The sequence below is a fragment of the Meriones unguiculatus genome, chromosome 18 (assembly GCF_030254825.1).
Source record: "Meriones unguiculatus strain TT.TT164.6M chromosome 18, Bangor_MerUng_6.1, whole genome shotgun sequence".
Taxonomy (NCBI): domain Eukaryota; kingdom Metazoa; phylum Chordata; class Mammalia; order Rodentia; family Muridae; genus Meriones; species Meriones unguiculatus.
In genome coordinates, this window is record NC_083365.1 from 48,353,661 (window position 1) to 48,368,341 (window position 14,681).

The 14,681-nt window shown below is 50.0% G+C and overlaps 1 protein-coding gene and 1 long non-coding RNA gene across 3 annotated transcripts in view; one reads left to right on the plus strand and one right to left on the minus strand.

Annotated features, from left to right (window-relative positions):
* Cry2 (cryptochrome circadian regulator 2) overlaps positions 1–13,210 on the plus strand; it is a 31,335-nt gene extending 18,125 nt beyond the window's left edge. For both annotated transcript variants that reach the window (XM_021639315.2, XM_060371817.1), the window contains 6 exons: positions 1,639–1,950; positions 2,169–2,320; positions 2,439–2,641; positions 2,903–2,995; positions 3,897–4,038; positions 11,058–13,210. In XM_021639315.2, the coding sequence (XP_021494990.1) occupies positions 1,639–1,950; positions 2,169–2,320; positions 2,439–2,641; positions 2,903–2,995; positions 3,897–4,036 (900 nt within the window). In that variant the 3' untranslated portion in view covers positions 4,037–4,038; positions 11,058–13,210. The remainder of the gene's footprint in view (positions 1–1,638; positions 1,951–2,168; positions 2,321–2,438; positions 2,642–2,902; positions 2,996–3,896; positions 4,039–11,057) is intronic.
* On the minus strand, positions 12,309–14,573 carry LOC132649027 (uncharacterized). The gene is made up of 2 exons (XR_009587429.1): positions 14,535–14,573; positions 12,309–13,912 (listed from the first exon to the last, which is right to left on the minus strand). It is a non-coding gene; the product is annotated as an uncharacterized LOC132649027 (long non-coding RNA).
* Between the last annotated feature and the right edge of the window lie 108 nt (positions 14,574–14,681).

Below are 14,681 nucleotides of genomic sequence, written 5' to 3' on the forward strand. Positions count from 1 at the left end.
TAAAATCCAGACTTGAAACTTTTTAATTTTTTTCTTAATTTTTTATACAGTATATTCTGATTACAGTTTCCCATCTCCCAATCCTTCTAGATCCTACCCAGTTCCTCACCTACTCATATCCACCCCCTTTCTTTCTCTGTCTCATTAGAATACAAACAGGCATCTAAAAAAAGAAGAAGAAAACGAAAATAAAAGCAAGCAAACCTGAATTAGACAAAACTAATGAGCAGGGGGAAGAAAGAGCCAAAGAAAAAGCCCATGAAACACATATAAACACAAAGACACATACATTCACACACATGAAAATCTCATAAAAGCACAAAATTGGAAACCATAATGTATAAACAAAAGTCCTGTAAGGTTTAAAAGAAAGATAGAAAGTGCCCAGCCAAAGTATTAATGAGATTTAAAACAAAACAAAACAAAAAACCAAACCTCCAAAACCACCATTGAGTTTGTTTTGTGGTCGCCATCTACTGCTGGGTTCTGCTCATGCAGTTTGTATGCCCAATAAGACTCCACTGGAGAAAACTAATTTCCCTTTGTAAGTAGTTAGCAGTTGGAGATAGCTTCTGGGTTAGAGATGGGACCTGTGTCTACTTCTCTCAGAGCTGGGACCCCATCTGGCTTAGACTTGTGCAGGCTTTGTGCATGCTGCCAGTCTCTGTGAGTTCAGGTGTTCTTCAATCCTGTTTCATCTAGAAGACCTTGTTTCCATACCCACTGGCTCTTACAGTCTTTCCACATCCTCTTCCAAAGAGTCCCCCAAGCCCAGAGGGGAGAGATTTGATGGAGACATTCTATTTAGGACTGAGTATTCTGAGGTGTCTCACTCTGCACTTTGTCCAGTTGTGAGTCTGTGTATTTGACCCCATCTACTACAGGAGGAAGCTTCTCTGATGATGGCTGAGCAAGATAATCTATGAGTATAGCAGAATGGCATTAGGAATCATTTTATTGCTACATTCTTTTAGCAGAACAGTATATTTAGTTTTCCTGTAGGGCCAAGGCATCTAGTCTCAGGCTCGTGGGCATGTGGACAATGTCAGGGATGGGTTCTGTCTCATGGAGTGGGCCCTAAATCAATCACATAGTGGTTGGTTACTCCGACAGCTTTTGTGCCAGTATTATATCGGTATGTTGCAGATAGGTCACCATTGTAGATCAGTCTGTTTGCAACTGGGTTGGTGTTCTTTCTTTCTCCTCTGGGAGCATGCAAAGTATGTTCCAGTACTATGAATACTAGTTAGTAGGAGTGAAGGCTGTAGGTATATACCAGCTGAACTTCTGGGTTCTGTGAGTTATTTATGTGTTCAGATGTCATAGTTTTTAATTGCTGATGATATGTAAAATCCCTTCAGCTTTCTAGAAGGTAGAGCCACAGAATCCTGAGTAGTCTTGAAGAGTTTGGTTCCCATGGAAGAGTTCCATAGTACCATTCCCCCACCCGTAACCCTCTGAAGGCATTCTTGGTGCTCAGGGCAAGGCCTGTATGTTGTACACTGTGAACTTGTAAGTCTAGTTCCTCTGCACATCTAGGGGCGTTGGAGCCACAGGTTGCTCTGTGCAGGAGACGTGAGCATCACAGTGTTAAGAACCAGGCAGGTACTCACCTCTGTGTGCTCTACCCACCCTCAGGTGAAGAGGAACAGCACACCCCCCCTCTCCTTATTCGGACAACTCCTGTGGCGAGAGTTCTTCTACACAGCGGCCACCAACAACCCCAGGTTTGACCGAATGGAGGGGAACCCCATCTGCATCCAGATCCCCTGGGACCGCAACCCCGAAGCCCTGGCCAAGTGGGCCGAGGGCAAGACAGGCTTCCCTTGGATTGACGCCATCATGACCCAACTGAGGCAGGAGGGCTGGATCCACCACCTGGCCCGGCACGCCGTGGCCTGCTTCCTCACCCGCGGGGACCTCTGGGTCAGCTGGGAGAGCGGGGTCCGGGTGAGTGCAAGCTGGCCTGTGCCCTGTGACCAGGCCTAGCCAAGGGCAGTTCCTTCTAGGCTGGGGGCTGGGGTGGGATCCCTGGGTCCAGGCGATCCCTTCCACATCCTCTGGGCCCTCAACGGAAGGGTTTTGGCCTCTTGGGGAGTTACACTTTTGTAGACTTGGAGAGAGCCAGAGAGTCAGGTCTCCAAGGAGGTTGATTGTCTTCTGTCTAGGTGTTTGATGAGCTGCTCCTGGATGCAGACTTTAGCGTGAATGCAGGAAGCTGGATGTGGCTGTCCTGCAGCGCTTTCTTCCAACAGTTCTTCCACTGCTACTGCCCTGTGGGCTTTGGTCGACGCACAGACCCCAGCGGGGACTATATTCGGTAAGGGTGCAGGCCACACTCTCTGGCTCTGGACCGCTGTGGCCTCCTGGGCTGGAGTATCCTGGGCCCTTTGAAGAAGAGCCACTTGTGCTGACAAATTACCTGGTGTGTGTTTCAGGCGATACCTGCCTAAATTGAAAGGGTTCCCCTCTCGCTACATCTATGAGCCCTGGAATGCCCCGGAGTCGGTTCAGAAGGCTGCCAAGTGCATCATTGGTGTGGACTACCCACGGCCCATTGTCAACCATGCAGAGACTAGTCGGCTCAACATTGAGCGGATGAAGCAGATTTACCAGCAGCTCTCACGATACCGGGGACTCTGTAAGGAGCCCCTACCCCCACTGAGATCTCACTCACCCAGGGGAGGACTTAACCTAAGGCTTTTTCAGGTGTTTGCTGGTTCCAGGCTGTGAAAGACACTGCAGGCTGGGCCAGATTGGGCTCTCTGAGCAGCAGCTGTGGGGTGTTGGGAACAGGCGAGGCTGTGTCCTGGTCCTGCCCTCTGGGCTCCTTTTTTTTCTCATGACCCACAGCTCTTTTAATCTTGTGTGCATTCTGACTACCCCTTGCTTTATCCCCCAGGTCTGCTAGCATCTGTCCCTTCCTGTGTGGAAGACCTCAGTCACCCTGTGGCAGAGCCCAGTTCTAGCCAGGCTGGGAGCATCAGCAATACGGGTGAGTAATTACACTGGCCTCTGGTCTCCCTGGCCTTCTGTGGTCTGTGCCCCCACCACCACCTCAGCCACTCAGGTCCTATGTCAAAAGAGCATGTGCCTGGTAAAGCCTGTATTTCACCTAGAGCACACTAGCACACTGTGAGACCATCAGATAAGAGCATTCATTTAAGATTTTTGGAGGGAAGTAGCATTGCATGGCTTGATGTGGGGCTAGGAATGGGGCTTTCTTAGTGCTACTCTAAATAGAATCAGCCAAGGGGTGATGCTTTCTAAGCACTGTTTAGCATGATAAGAACCGGGAGACGAAATAGCAAGAAAAGCCCCAGAAGCAGGAGTGAGCAGAGTTCACTCTAGGAATAGAAGGGATCCAGAGCCATGGACAGGTGAGCAGAGCAACTTTGTCTCAAGTCGCCCTGCCTTCCTGCACTGAAGGGAGTCAGCAGGGCTGGACAAGGCCCGGTTGAGTTTTAAAACTTCACTGCCTGCCACATAAACAGTGAACAGTGAGGAACGGTGTAAGGATGGAGAGATGGGGAATAAGGTGGCACAGGGGTCTAGGCATGAGAAGCAGCAGGAAAGAGCAAGGGTGCTGGTCAGCATGGGAATACTCCATAGTGTGCAGGTGGCCAGAACTCCCAGAATTTCCCCAGGGCTGCAAAGGGAAAGCCTCACCTTCAGAGCAAGGACAGCAGATACACCAGATCAGTCTCTGACCTAGACCAAAGACCTGAGGACCAGAAGTTGACTGTGGTGCCAGCAGGCCAACTCATGCCCTTCTCATCCGATTCCAATGCTGAAAAGAGGCCATGGCAGGGCTCCCTGTCCCCAAAGAGCAGTCATTGCACAGCGTGAGACCGTTATGGTGTGTAACTATGATTGTTCTCTGTGCGTCGCCACAGGCCCCAGACCATTATCTAGTGGACCAGCTTCCCCCAAACGCAAGCTGGAAGCAGCTGAGGAGCCTCCTGGTGAAGAACTGAGCAAGCGTGCGAGGGTGACAGAGATGCCTGCCCAAGAGCCAGCGAGCAAGGATGCCTGAGAGTGAGTCCTTGCGGAGGGAGGGGGTCATGGGTTAGAAAGCTACTACTTGCCAGCTGGAGATTCAAACAGCAAACCAGATTAAAATCTGATTGGGATGAGGGGTAGAAGTTCAGTTCAAAATCCCACCATTCTGCCTTTCATACCTTCTAAACCAGTGGTTCTCGACCTTCTAATGCTGTGACCCTTTAATACAGTTTCTCATGTTGTGGTGATCCCCCAACTATAAAATTGTTTCTGTTGCTACTTTCTACTGGTATGAATTAAAATGTAAATATCTGACATACAGAATATCTGATATGCAACCCTCAAAGGGGCCTTGATCCACAGGTTGAGAACCACTGTTCTAAACCTTTAGGAGGTTTGTTTATTTGTTTGTTTGAGACAGAGCCTCACTGTGTAGCTGAAGCTAATCTTCAACTTGTAGCAATCCTCCTGCCTCATTCTCCTGAGTGCCAGCATTTCAGATGTGAGCTACCATGTCTAGTTTACCATCTAAAATTTAAAAGGAAATTATTAATTTTTAAGGAAAGAAGAGTTTATTTTGAAACAAAGAAATTTAGAAGTTGAAATCCTTTGTTTTCTGGCTGGGGTGAAGGAAGAGGAGAAGGTTAGTTTTGTTCTGTTTGTTTACTTGTTCTTTCTGTCTCTTAACATGAGTCCAATCAGACCTGGATGTGAAGCTGTGAAGTGGCAGGTGTGAGGCTGTGTCCTGTAGGCCAGATGAGGGCAACACTGAGCCAGGAAGGGCTAGAGGGCCCAGAGCTAGCTTTCTGCCGCTACCTGCAGGGCGCCTCCTCTCACCGAGGCCGTGGCTTTGCACATCCCTGTCATCGCTCATCTTTTCTAGAGGGTTCCTGAATCATTAAACAGGGAAGGAAAGGAAGGAAGGAAGGAAGGAAGGAAGGAAGGAAGGAAGGAAGGAAGGAAGGAAGGCAGGCAGTCTTGCTTCCTCCTTGTGCCTCCTTCCCCAAGACAGACAAGGCTTTTGAGCCAATACTGGAGAAATGTAGATTGCCATCCTCTCTTAATCAGGTTTGTCATCCTCTCTTATCAGCCTGTTCCATGCATCAGTAGATTGGAGGGTGCTTTTCACCTTGGAGCTTTTTGGTTCTTCTTTCTGGTCTTGATCACTTCAGGGCCTCACTAGGGCGAATGTCTTGGTTTTTGTGCTCAGTGAGATGGCAAGTACCTGGTGCTTTTGCCGTCTAGACATTGCCAGTGGGAAGACAAGGTTACGCTGCTTTGTCCAAAGACAAAGGGATGCTTTGTCCATCCCAGCTGGAAGAGCCAGCCGCTAAAATTTTATGCTCTTTGTGGTGCTAAGCACAGTGTGTGATGGCTAATGAGTGTACTTGGTAAATTTCCCGGTTTTAAATTTTATTTCTTTTTATTTTATATACATTGGTGTTTGACTGCATGTATATCTATGTAAAGGTATCTGATCCTCTGGAACAGGAGTTACAGACAGTTGTGAGCTGTCATGTGGATAATGGGAGTTGAACCCAGGTCTTCCAGAAGAGAAGTCAGTGCTTTTAACCGCAGAGCAATCTCTCCAGCCCAAATTCCCTGCTTTTGAGGCAAGATTAGTAAGCAGAAAGGTTAGGTATGTTAGTCAAGGCTGCACACATCAAGCTGATGACATACAGTCCAGCATGGCTTGCTGCATGTAGGTGTACAGGGAAAGTGACATAGAGAGCATGCCACATTAATGTGGATTCCGGCCACAGCAAGGCAGACTAACAGCCTACAGTTCCCAAACAAATGCCGCAGACTCGCAGCTTATTAGAAGAGAGCTGTTGATGGACTATGTGATGGAGGAACGTGAAACTGAACTTTACAACAGGGAACCTGAAAGAGGAATTGGATTCAGGCAGGGTAAAGAGTGTTGCAAACAACAGCAAAATCAATTTAAAGTTCACACAATCTTATACAAATTACTTAATCTCTAGGAGGATAGTCTTCCTTCCTGAAAATTAGGTTGTTCCCAAAATTAAGCACAGATACCAATTAAGAACATGTTGGGGTGCTGATGCGAGTTGAGCATCCTTTAATTCAAGCTCCTAGATCCAAATGCTCTGAAATCCAAAACTATTTGAGTGTCAACAGTGACATCTGTGCAGATATCCCTAAATCCACACAACCCTGAACTTTAAAATACCTCTGGTCAGGGCGTGTCAGATAATGGGCACTCAGCCTGGGTACCAAGCCCTACTGGTTGGGTAAAAAAGAGTGAGACATTTTTCTTACTTTCAGGGGCTCAAAGATGAGGCTTACAGATTCTGGTTTGGTAGGCCCAAGATGGTTGTTGCAGCTCAGCTGTCTGCCTCCTTAAGGCAGGAACAGGACAGCAGGGTTGACTGTACTCACTCGCTCAGTTAACATACATCCTATGTTTCCAACTCCCATGACAGGTCCTAGGCTTGGGGCATTTTGTGAGCTAGACTGGCAGCCCCCACCTCACCTTGGGTGATACAGGTGGGAGGAGAGAGTGTAAGGAGAGATGTTTTAATTTCAAGAAGCTATAAATGTTATGAAGAAAAGATGCAGTTGCCTAAGAAGAGAAAGGAGAGTCTGGGACACGGAGGGTTGGCTGACTCAGGAACTGAGCTTTAAGAATCGTTGTCTTGGACTGTTGTCTGGGACAGGCCGAGGGCTTGGGTGGGGTTAGGAAGTATAGATCATGGCAGACACCAGCAGTGTCACACAGTGTGTAGGCCTTATAGCCTGGGCCTAGTGCAGAAGTACCGGAGCACAGTGCTTCCTGCTGGGATGGGGATCATTGGGATCATTGTTTATTCAACCTGAAGCTCTGGAAGACTGTTAGACCAGGCAGAGGGGCCCCTTGAGGGAGTTCCTGGGAGAGAAGCCACCTGTGGAACAGGTCAGACCAGCATCTGAAGGAGACTAAGCCCTGGGCGGGGCCCTACAGAGAGCCGGGTGGGCAAGAGCCATTTGGGAGGCCTGGTGCTGATGCGAGTGACATCAGCTGTGCAGAGGAGTGCCTTTCCTACCCTGTAGTCTGGGTGCTCCCTGTGCCGTCTACTAAGGTCTGGGGGGCTGCTTTTCACAGCTGTGCTCTTCATCTTCATTAGGTAGTTAAGCCAGGCAAAGCTTTTGAGGGTGAAGAGGAACCAAGAGGTCAGAGGACGTGACAGGAGCAGACTTCTTTCCAAGATAGGCAGTGGGAATGCCATGTGTTTTGGAAACCCCAGAAGAGCAGAACACAGTACCTTCTGCATGCAGGCTAGGACATTTGGGTCTCATAGACCCTCACCTGTCGTATTAGGCCTTCTAGAGGAGCAGACCCAGCAGAATGCTCATGTTTACAAAATAATGTGTTAGATTGTGTTATACAGTCTAACCACCATGGCCACCTGCACACTGGAGAGGCTAAGAACCCAGGAACTGCACATTCTGCAAGGCTGGTGCTGAAGGCTACAAAGATTCCTCAAGAGCTTTGGAAGGTCAAGGAAGCTGGGTTCTAGCATCAGTTAAGAATGGTGGTGGCAGCAGCAGGGTAGATGCACTTAGCAACAAGGAGCACAGGCAAACAGCCAGACTTGGCCCTGCTTTTCTCTTAGGACCCCATATGTAGGCTGCTGCTAGAAGGCACTGCCCCTGGAGAGAAGCTTAGCCCTCAGTTAGTCCTTCCAGGGAACGTCCTCACAGACCCAGTCAGAGGCAAGTCTCAGTCCCAAATCTGATGAACCAAGATTAACCCTTACATCTGTGAAGTGCTTTGTCACCTGTTCTACTGCTGGGACACACATGTAGGGATGCCAGGGAGAAAATCAAAACTCTTGTGTGAAAAGTAAGTGAAGCACACCAGGCAGAGAAGGCACAGAGCTGCCTTTCATGTGCTTCAGAGTGACATTGATCATCTAACTGATGGGCCACAGAGTGGAGCCTGTGGGTCCAGTCAGTTGTGTGGATGGAAAGACCTGCCCCTTTCTGCCCATCCTCTGTTCATTTTAGTCATGTGAGTTGGGCTGCAGGCCAAGGTCTGAGTAATCATTCCCCACATTTAGTCTCTTAGCTCTGCTCTATGGCATTGTGATCCTGCTGTCTCTGGCACTTGCTGTCTCATGAGCAGTCATTACAATTTAAATCAGTACTCCAGAAAAACATCTCTAGGATCAGTAGTTTCCATGCTTGCCTCAAACCCACGCCAACCGAATGTTCTACATTTAGTTTTTACAGTGTTCATTAAGCTGAAAGAGAAAACAGTGAGCTTCCAAATAGCAGTCCTGTCAGCTGGTTCCCGTAACCCCCAGAGCTGCTGACACAGGGTTCCATCAGCCTCCACTTCCGCACCGGCTTTTCTCATTGGTCCATTGAGTTTACCATGGGACAGCACGTGTGCTTCATTTCTTTCTTGCACTGCACAGCAGTCTATTGAGAGAAGCCCCTCCATGCACAGAGGGCCATGGCCCAAGGAGCTTCTCTCCTGTCTGTCCTTTACTGTGTTAGTGCTGAGGTTTCACTGCCTAAAACCCCCCTTGTTCCTCTGACACTTGTTCAGCTGCAATGTGACAGGTGTCTCACTGACTACTTTTCCAGTGTGGAGATGGAGGCAGCGCAGTCCTCCCAGAGAACCTGGCTCAGCACCCTAGGGCTGTGCTCCTGGCTGCAGAATGTCCATGTATATCTCAGCGGGGTCTCAGCTCCTGAGCTGGAAATGAGCCAAAAGAAAGGAGGTCAAATGCTTTCCATAAATGATAAGTGTTGATGGCAATACATTTAAATTGATCTCAGAAACACATAATATGTACATGTGTTAGAATAGCACATGATAAGCTAGGCATGATGCATGCCTGGAGTCCCAGCACTTGGAAGACTAAGGAAGAAGGGTCAGGAGTTCAAGGTCATCATCAGTTACATAGCGAATTTAAGACCAAACTGTATTATATGAGATGCTGTCTATGAAGAGAAGAGAGATGGGCAAAATATTTTTTCAAAATCACATAATATGCCATTATGTACCATTTTATGTATCAGTTAAAATGAATTTAAATGTTGAAAAGATTTGTCCATAATTCCATGAGCCCAAGCGCAGAAGGCAGCAGAAACGAAACGGAGATGTGGAGATAGCAGTGGAGTTGGTGTTCCAGAAGGAAGCTCAGCTCAGGTCTCACAGCGAGGCCAGCTCTGTGTGGGAATTATACTCAGAAGTGTTTCTGTAACGCAGTGCACCCTAGAAACAAAGGAGTGTCTCCGGAACGGAAAGGCAAGGCTGGACATTCTGCAAGGGGAAGAGGGCTGAACTTAGACTGCACGTGTCCACGTGTGTGCTCGGCCAGCTTCAGAAGCCTAGAGCGTGTCACTTCCCAGGTGCAGGTGGCTTTACATGTAGCATGTGGCCTTAAAAGGATTACATGCAGGTGAACATGTGTAGTCCTAGCACCTGCGAGGTGGCAACAGGAGGAGCAGGAGCCCAAGGCTCTCTCAGCTGCATCTGATAAACACTGAAGACTGGATGGACTGTGCTGGAAGGCTGAGTTTCTATCCATCTCCAAATTCATCTGACCTTTTTGTCTTTGTTTCTTGAGACAGGATTTCTCTGTGTAGCTCTGGCTGTCCCGGAACTCACTGTAGACCAGAGATCCGCCTGCCTCTGTCTCCTGGGTGCTGGGATCAAAGGCGTGTGCCACCACCATCTGGTGTGTCTGACTTTTAAGAGTATTTTTCCGTTGCCAACACCTTCCGCTTTATTTTGCTTAGTTGTCAGTCTCTATGCTGCTGTGTTGAGTTTCTTTTTACATCTTGTAGGTCTTGGTGAGGAGTAATATAAAGATTATTTACTGGTTAAAAACCAAATAGCAGTGCTCTCAGAGGACCACTGGCTGCTCTTGCAGAAGTCCCAAGGTTCAAGTCCCAGTGCCCACATGGCTCCTCAAAACCATCTGTGACTCCAGTCCCAGGGGATCCTGGCTGGTTTCTGGGGGCACTGGACACTCGTGTGCCAAACATCCTTACACATAAATAATTAGTTTTAAGCACCCATAGTTTTTGAGTCCTGAAGGCTTGGGAATTCCTGTCTTGGTTATTTGTGTGTACACTCCTGTCAGTTCAGTTTCTCATTTATGCAAAGGGAGGGATAACAGGTTGTCTGGATCCGGAAGGGTCTGGGAGGTCTCTGTAAGGAAGCACTATAGAAGCAACTCTTTGGTTCTGGAGTCTGAAGTTCATGGTCATGGTCTCTGGTGCTTGCAAAAGTTGGATGCTTTGTTCTGTCCGGGTCAAAGTTCTTTTTCCAGTTTGGATTTGAGGTCACCCTAGTAATCTAATTTTTACCTAAAGACAGTCACAAGCCAAAGCCTAAGGTACTGGGAGTCAAGACCTGAGCCACTAATCCAGTGACATCAGTTGTGGACACAAGAGTGTGTCTGCCCTGTAACCACTCCATCAGCCTGCCGCCACAGGCAGTGGGCTTACCCTGTCCTCTGGTGTCTGGTGAGGCCATTTGTCTTTCTGCCCGGATCCAAGTTGTTCTAAATCTTCAAGATGACTGAGCTTGTGTCACCATTCCTCTTTCTGCTCCGGACCCCACCCGCCTGCCCACCCATTGGAGCCCATGCCCAGGGCTCTGTGATTGGTGTGTGGAAGTTTGTCCAGCTGCTGCTTCTAAGCCCAGTCATTGCCTTACTCTTCAAAACTTCTCTCAGAGCTGCTTTCTCCGACTCCCTCTCCAGAAGCAGGGGTTGTGCCCTTGTTATCTATGAGCAAGTGTCCCTCAAGCTGTCAAGTGAGGGCATGCAGCCCTGTCCTCTGCTGTCCTCATCCTTGGGGAGAGGGTGTGCAGGGAACACTTGCCCTGGGTTCAGAGATGCACTGTTCAGCCATTCCCCCCGTGGTTGTCCAGCAACAGCCTGGCCCTGGGGATTGTGGCCTAAGCAGCACATTCGCTGGGCTGTCCCCCTCCCAGTCAGAGAATCCCCAGGGAAGCAGCGAGAGGAGCTGGGCCTGGGCAGCTAAGCAGCCTCCTGAGTGCCCCCTTTGTACATGTTTTTCTCTTTCAGCTGGAAAGCCATTGCTCCGAGAGCAAAGCCCAGGTGCCTGAGCTGCCACGGCCACAGAGCGAAACCTACAGAGAAGCCAATCACCAACAGACAGCGAGCAAGAGTGTGTGTATGTGTGTGTGTGTGCACGCACGTGTGCTTGTGTGTGTGCATGCACGCGGCGTAGTGTGCCATTTGCGTGTGCATGCATCTGTTTACACTCTGGGCTGGAGATGTCCGGGGATCATGCCTCCTAACCAGGGCTGCTTCCTGACCTCCAGACACAAGACCCAAAGCTGTCCCTGGGAGCCCCCTTCCTTGTCCTAGTAGGGTGATAGGGCCCTAGCTCAAATTCTGGTCTCTGCTGCCTCCCCAGACAACTCTTCCTCCCTCGTATCTCCAGACAGGGAGGTAGAGGGCCACCTCTTTTGACTCTCATCTGAAGCATGAAGTTCCAGAAGCAGCCAGAGTCCTGCTGACTTAGTTCCCACTTTCTGACACTAGAACCTGAGCAGCTGGAGTAGCTGCTTCCCATACTGACTTAAACAGTTGGACAGTTTTCTTTTGAAATCCCATGTCACTGGCAGGGCAGGCCCTGGGTGTCAACACTGCAGACTGGCTGGCATGTTGTGTGCCCAATCCTGCTTGTGCCAGCCTCAGATGGCATTATCTGTCTCTGTAGGACCTTCTAAAAGTCAAGTGAGGCATAGACCCCCAGTCTTCTAGCCCTTCCCTAACAGCTAGGGTCCAGTCTCGGCCTCCCAGGAGCTGTGGATGAGCCAGGGTCTGAGCTGGTGGAGGAAACCAGGACCCATGGCTTTAGGGGATCCTGGCTCCTCAGGCCACACTCCTGGGCACGAAATGCTCCAGCAAGTACTGCTGATACCAGCCAGGCAAGCTGGCCAGTCTGTGCTCTATAGGCTTCCGACCCCCTCACCCCACTCGCCCTGCACTAGGTGACACCCACACAGCCCTGTCACTGCTCCAGGACTGGGCCTCAAGGGACCCAGAGGGACTGCCTGGGGTGGGGCACTGCCTGGGGCAGTTGGCAACAGGTCAGGCAGAGATCACACCTGGCACACCATCCCCTTCCAGAGCAGCAGGGGAAGGTTTGGCTCAGAGAAGCCAAGCCTGCTTTCCAGGGAGCCCCCTCCCCCTCCCACCGCAGGGTCCTGTGGAGAAGTTGTGAAAAGAAGGATCTGAGTGCAACTGAGCAAGTCTTCCTTCCACCCCATGGCCTGCACTTGAGCCGTGTGTGTGTGTGTGTGTGTGTGTGTGTGTGTGTGTGTGTGTGTTCGTTCCTGTTGGGGTTTTTGTTCTCACATGTAACATTAAGCTGGCCTCTGGGCCTTTTCCTCTCTACCTCCCCTGTGACCTTTCCTAGCCTCAGAGTTGTTAATGCCCTTGGCCCTGACCTTCACTGTGTCAGACAAGAACCCAAGAACCCTGGGGTCAGGTCCCCTCTCCTCCAGCTGTCCAGCACATCTGACAGGCTTCTTTTTGAGATGGCCTCAGGTTTTCTCAGCAGAGAGCTGCCTTTAGTCCAACTGTTTATGTCCATCGTTCTGGTTAGAAGCATCCTGTGATCATGTGGAAGAATGGGGCACTGGTGATGTGTGTTCAGGGCTCTGGGCTGTGGCCTCCCTGCTCCCTAGCCCCAGGCCAAGAGGAAAGAGCCAAGGGATCTTGCTAGAGGAAAAGCAAGGCAAGCCTGGAGAACTGGTCTGAAGAGGATCAAAGGCTAGGTCTGGATCCAGTATTTATTCTGCAACACCTTCAGCTATGGGGGCAATGCCCTTCTCTGCTTTTTTGATGATGGCTCTCTTCCCAAGGTACAAGTTGGCAAGATCACCTGCCCTTCCATCTCCTTGACATGCTGGCTCATTCCCAGGACAGCCTTCCAATGAATGAAATGGTCTACCCCCAGAGCTATGTGATGGAGTGGCCTGGGGGCCTGGGATGGCTTCATGCCTCCTTCTGCCTAGCCTGAGTGCCCGTGAGGGCTGTCACAGAACAGTGCCCCATGTCCTGCTCCTGGGACGTAGCATGGGGAAGAGATGGTCGCAGGCAAGAAGCACTTTATGGAGTTCCCTATTCCTGGGAAGGTTGTGTTTCGCCCAGTTTGTCTGTGAACATGTACTTGTTTTATAAATGTCTGATCCTGTCTGAGTAAAGCTGTGTTGTGTAGTCCATCTTGTGGGGTACCTGGGAACTGGGGTTTCTGGGCATGAACATGGGGAAAGCTTTAAGCCCGGCCGTGCTGCTACTGTTAGAGTGAGGAGTCTTATTCCCCCATGGATAATAGGAGGCTGTAAGCTACTGTAGCAGCCCTAGAGCTTGGTCAGAATCAAGAATCAGCCCAAACCGTACAGAGCCCTGAGACTGGTTCCTGGGTGCCACCTTACAATGGCATCAGGTAGCCTGCTGAAATCAGGGTCCTGTCTGTATTCATTCTTCATGATGTGCTAAATGTGCCCTCTGGACACTGTTAAGGAAGCCACAGCCAAGCATGAGGCCAGGATGCTCGCTCTGTCCTGGACCATCCGGCCAGAGTTCCATGTACATGGGTATTCCTGGTGGGAGAGGGGCTCAGGCAAAGCCAAAGGAAATCACGGGCTGCTCTACAGACACATGCCATTCCTGGCTCTGCCTCCTCCCTCCTGCTGGCCTACTTCCTTCCAAGACCAGGCTGGCTCCCTCTCTGGGCTTCTCCTGCTTTGGTTTGGCTGGAGAAGCTGAGATAGATACCTTTGTTCTTGAGCAGAGGCTTCCATGAGATGAGACTGTCTTACATACATACACTTCGGACCTCCTGGGGATGCTTCCCAGCTGAGACAAGCACACTTTAGCCACGATAAGTAGACAGGACCGCTTTCCTGGGGGGAGGAAGACACCAAAGCAGCAGATGGTTACGGCAGGGCCTAGTGTGAGAGGCCTGAGCCAAAACAGAAAGTTAAAGTGACCAAACCTTACTTAGTGAAGCTTCCATGGCAGGGAGGGGAGAGGCAACCAAGGCTTTAGGTTTTAGGGCCGAAGCAGGGAGATTGAGTACTGCAAGGCAGGTGCCTGCAGCTTATTGCGGGGAAGGAAAAGGAGGCCATGTTCACAGCTGGCACTCAAGATTTGCAAACAGAACTCCGCAGGCTGTGGAGCATTTGTCCTGCTCCATCTACGTGGCCACAGGAGTAGTGGAGCTGTGTGGGAGGCACTCTGACCCACCAAACCTGGAGCCCTAGCCTAGGCAGCCCATGTTGTGTGAGAGAACCTAATACAACCAGGAAGAGCCACGGCTCAACCCTGGTGGGTTCAAGGAACAGAAGCAACCTAAAGACCCCCAAGAAGGCAGCTCTGGGGGCAAGAGGAAGGTCCTGGGCCTCAGGGTAGGAGAAGCCAGTTCAGGACTGTGTGGGTGCGGAAAACGTGGTAGGAAGGTAAGTGCTGGGAACTGGCATTCACACTAATCCTCAGGCCTAGCAAGAGACACAAGAATATTGTTACCAGTTCAGAGTCAGCCTAGGCTTCATAGTAGCTTCCGGGACAACCTGGAAATTAAAGAAAATGAAGTGTTGGGGAAATCCTGGCATAAAGAGGCTCCACAGGGCTAAGAAGCCAAGAGCATGGCTCAGGTCACCAGTGTAGCCGGGG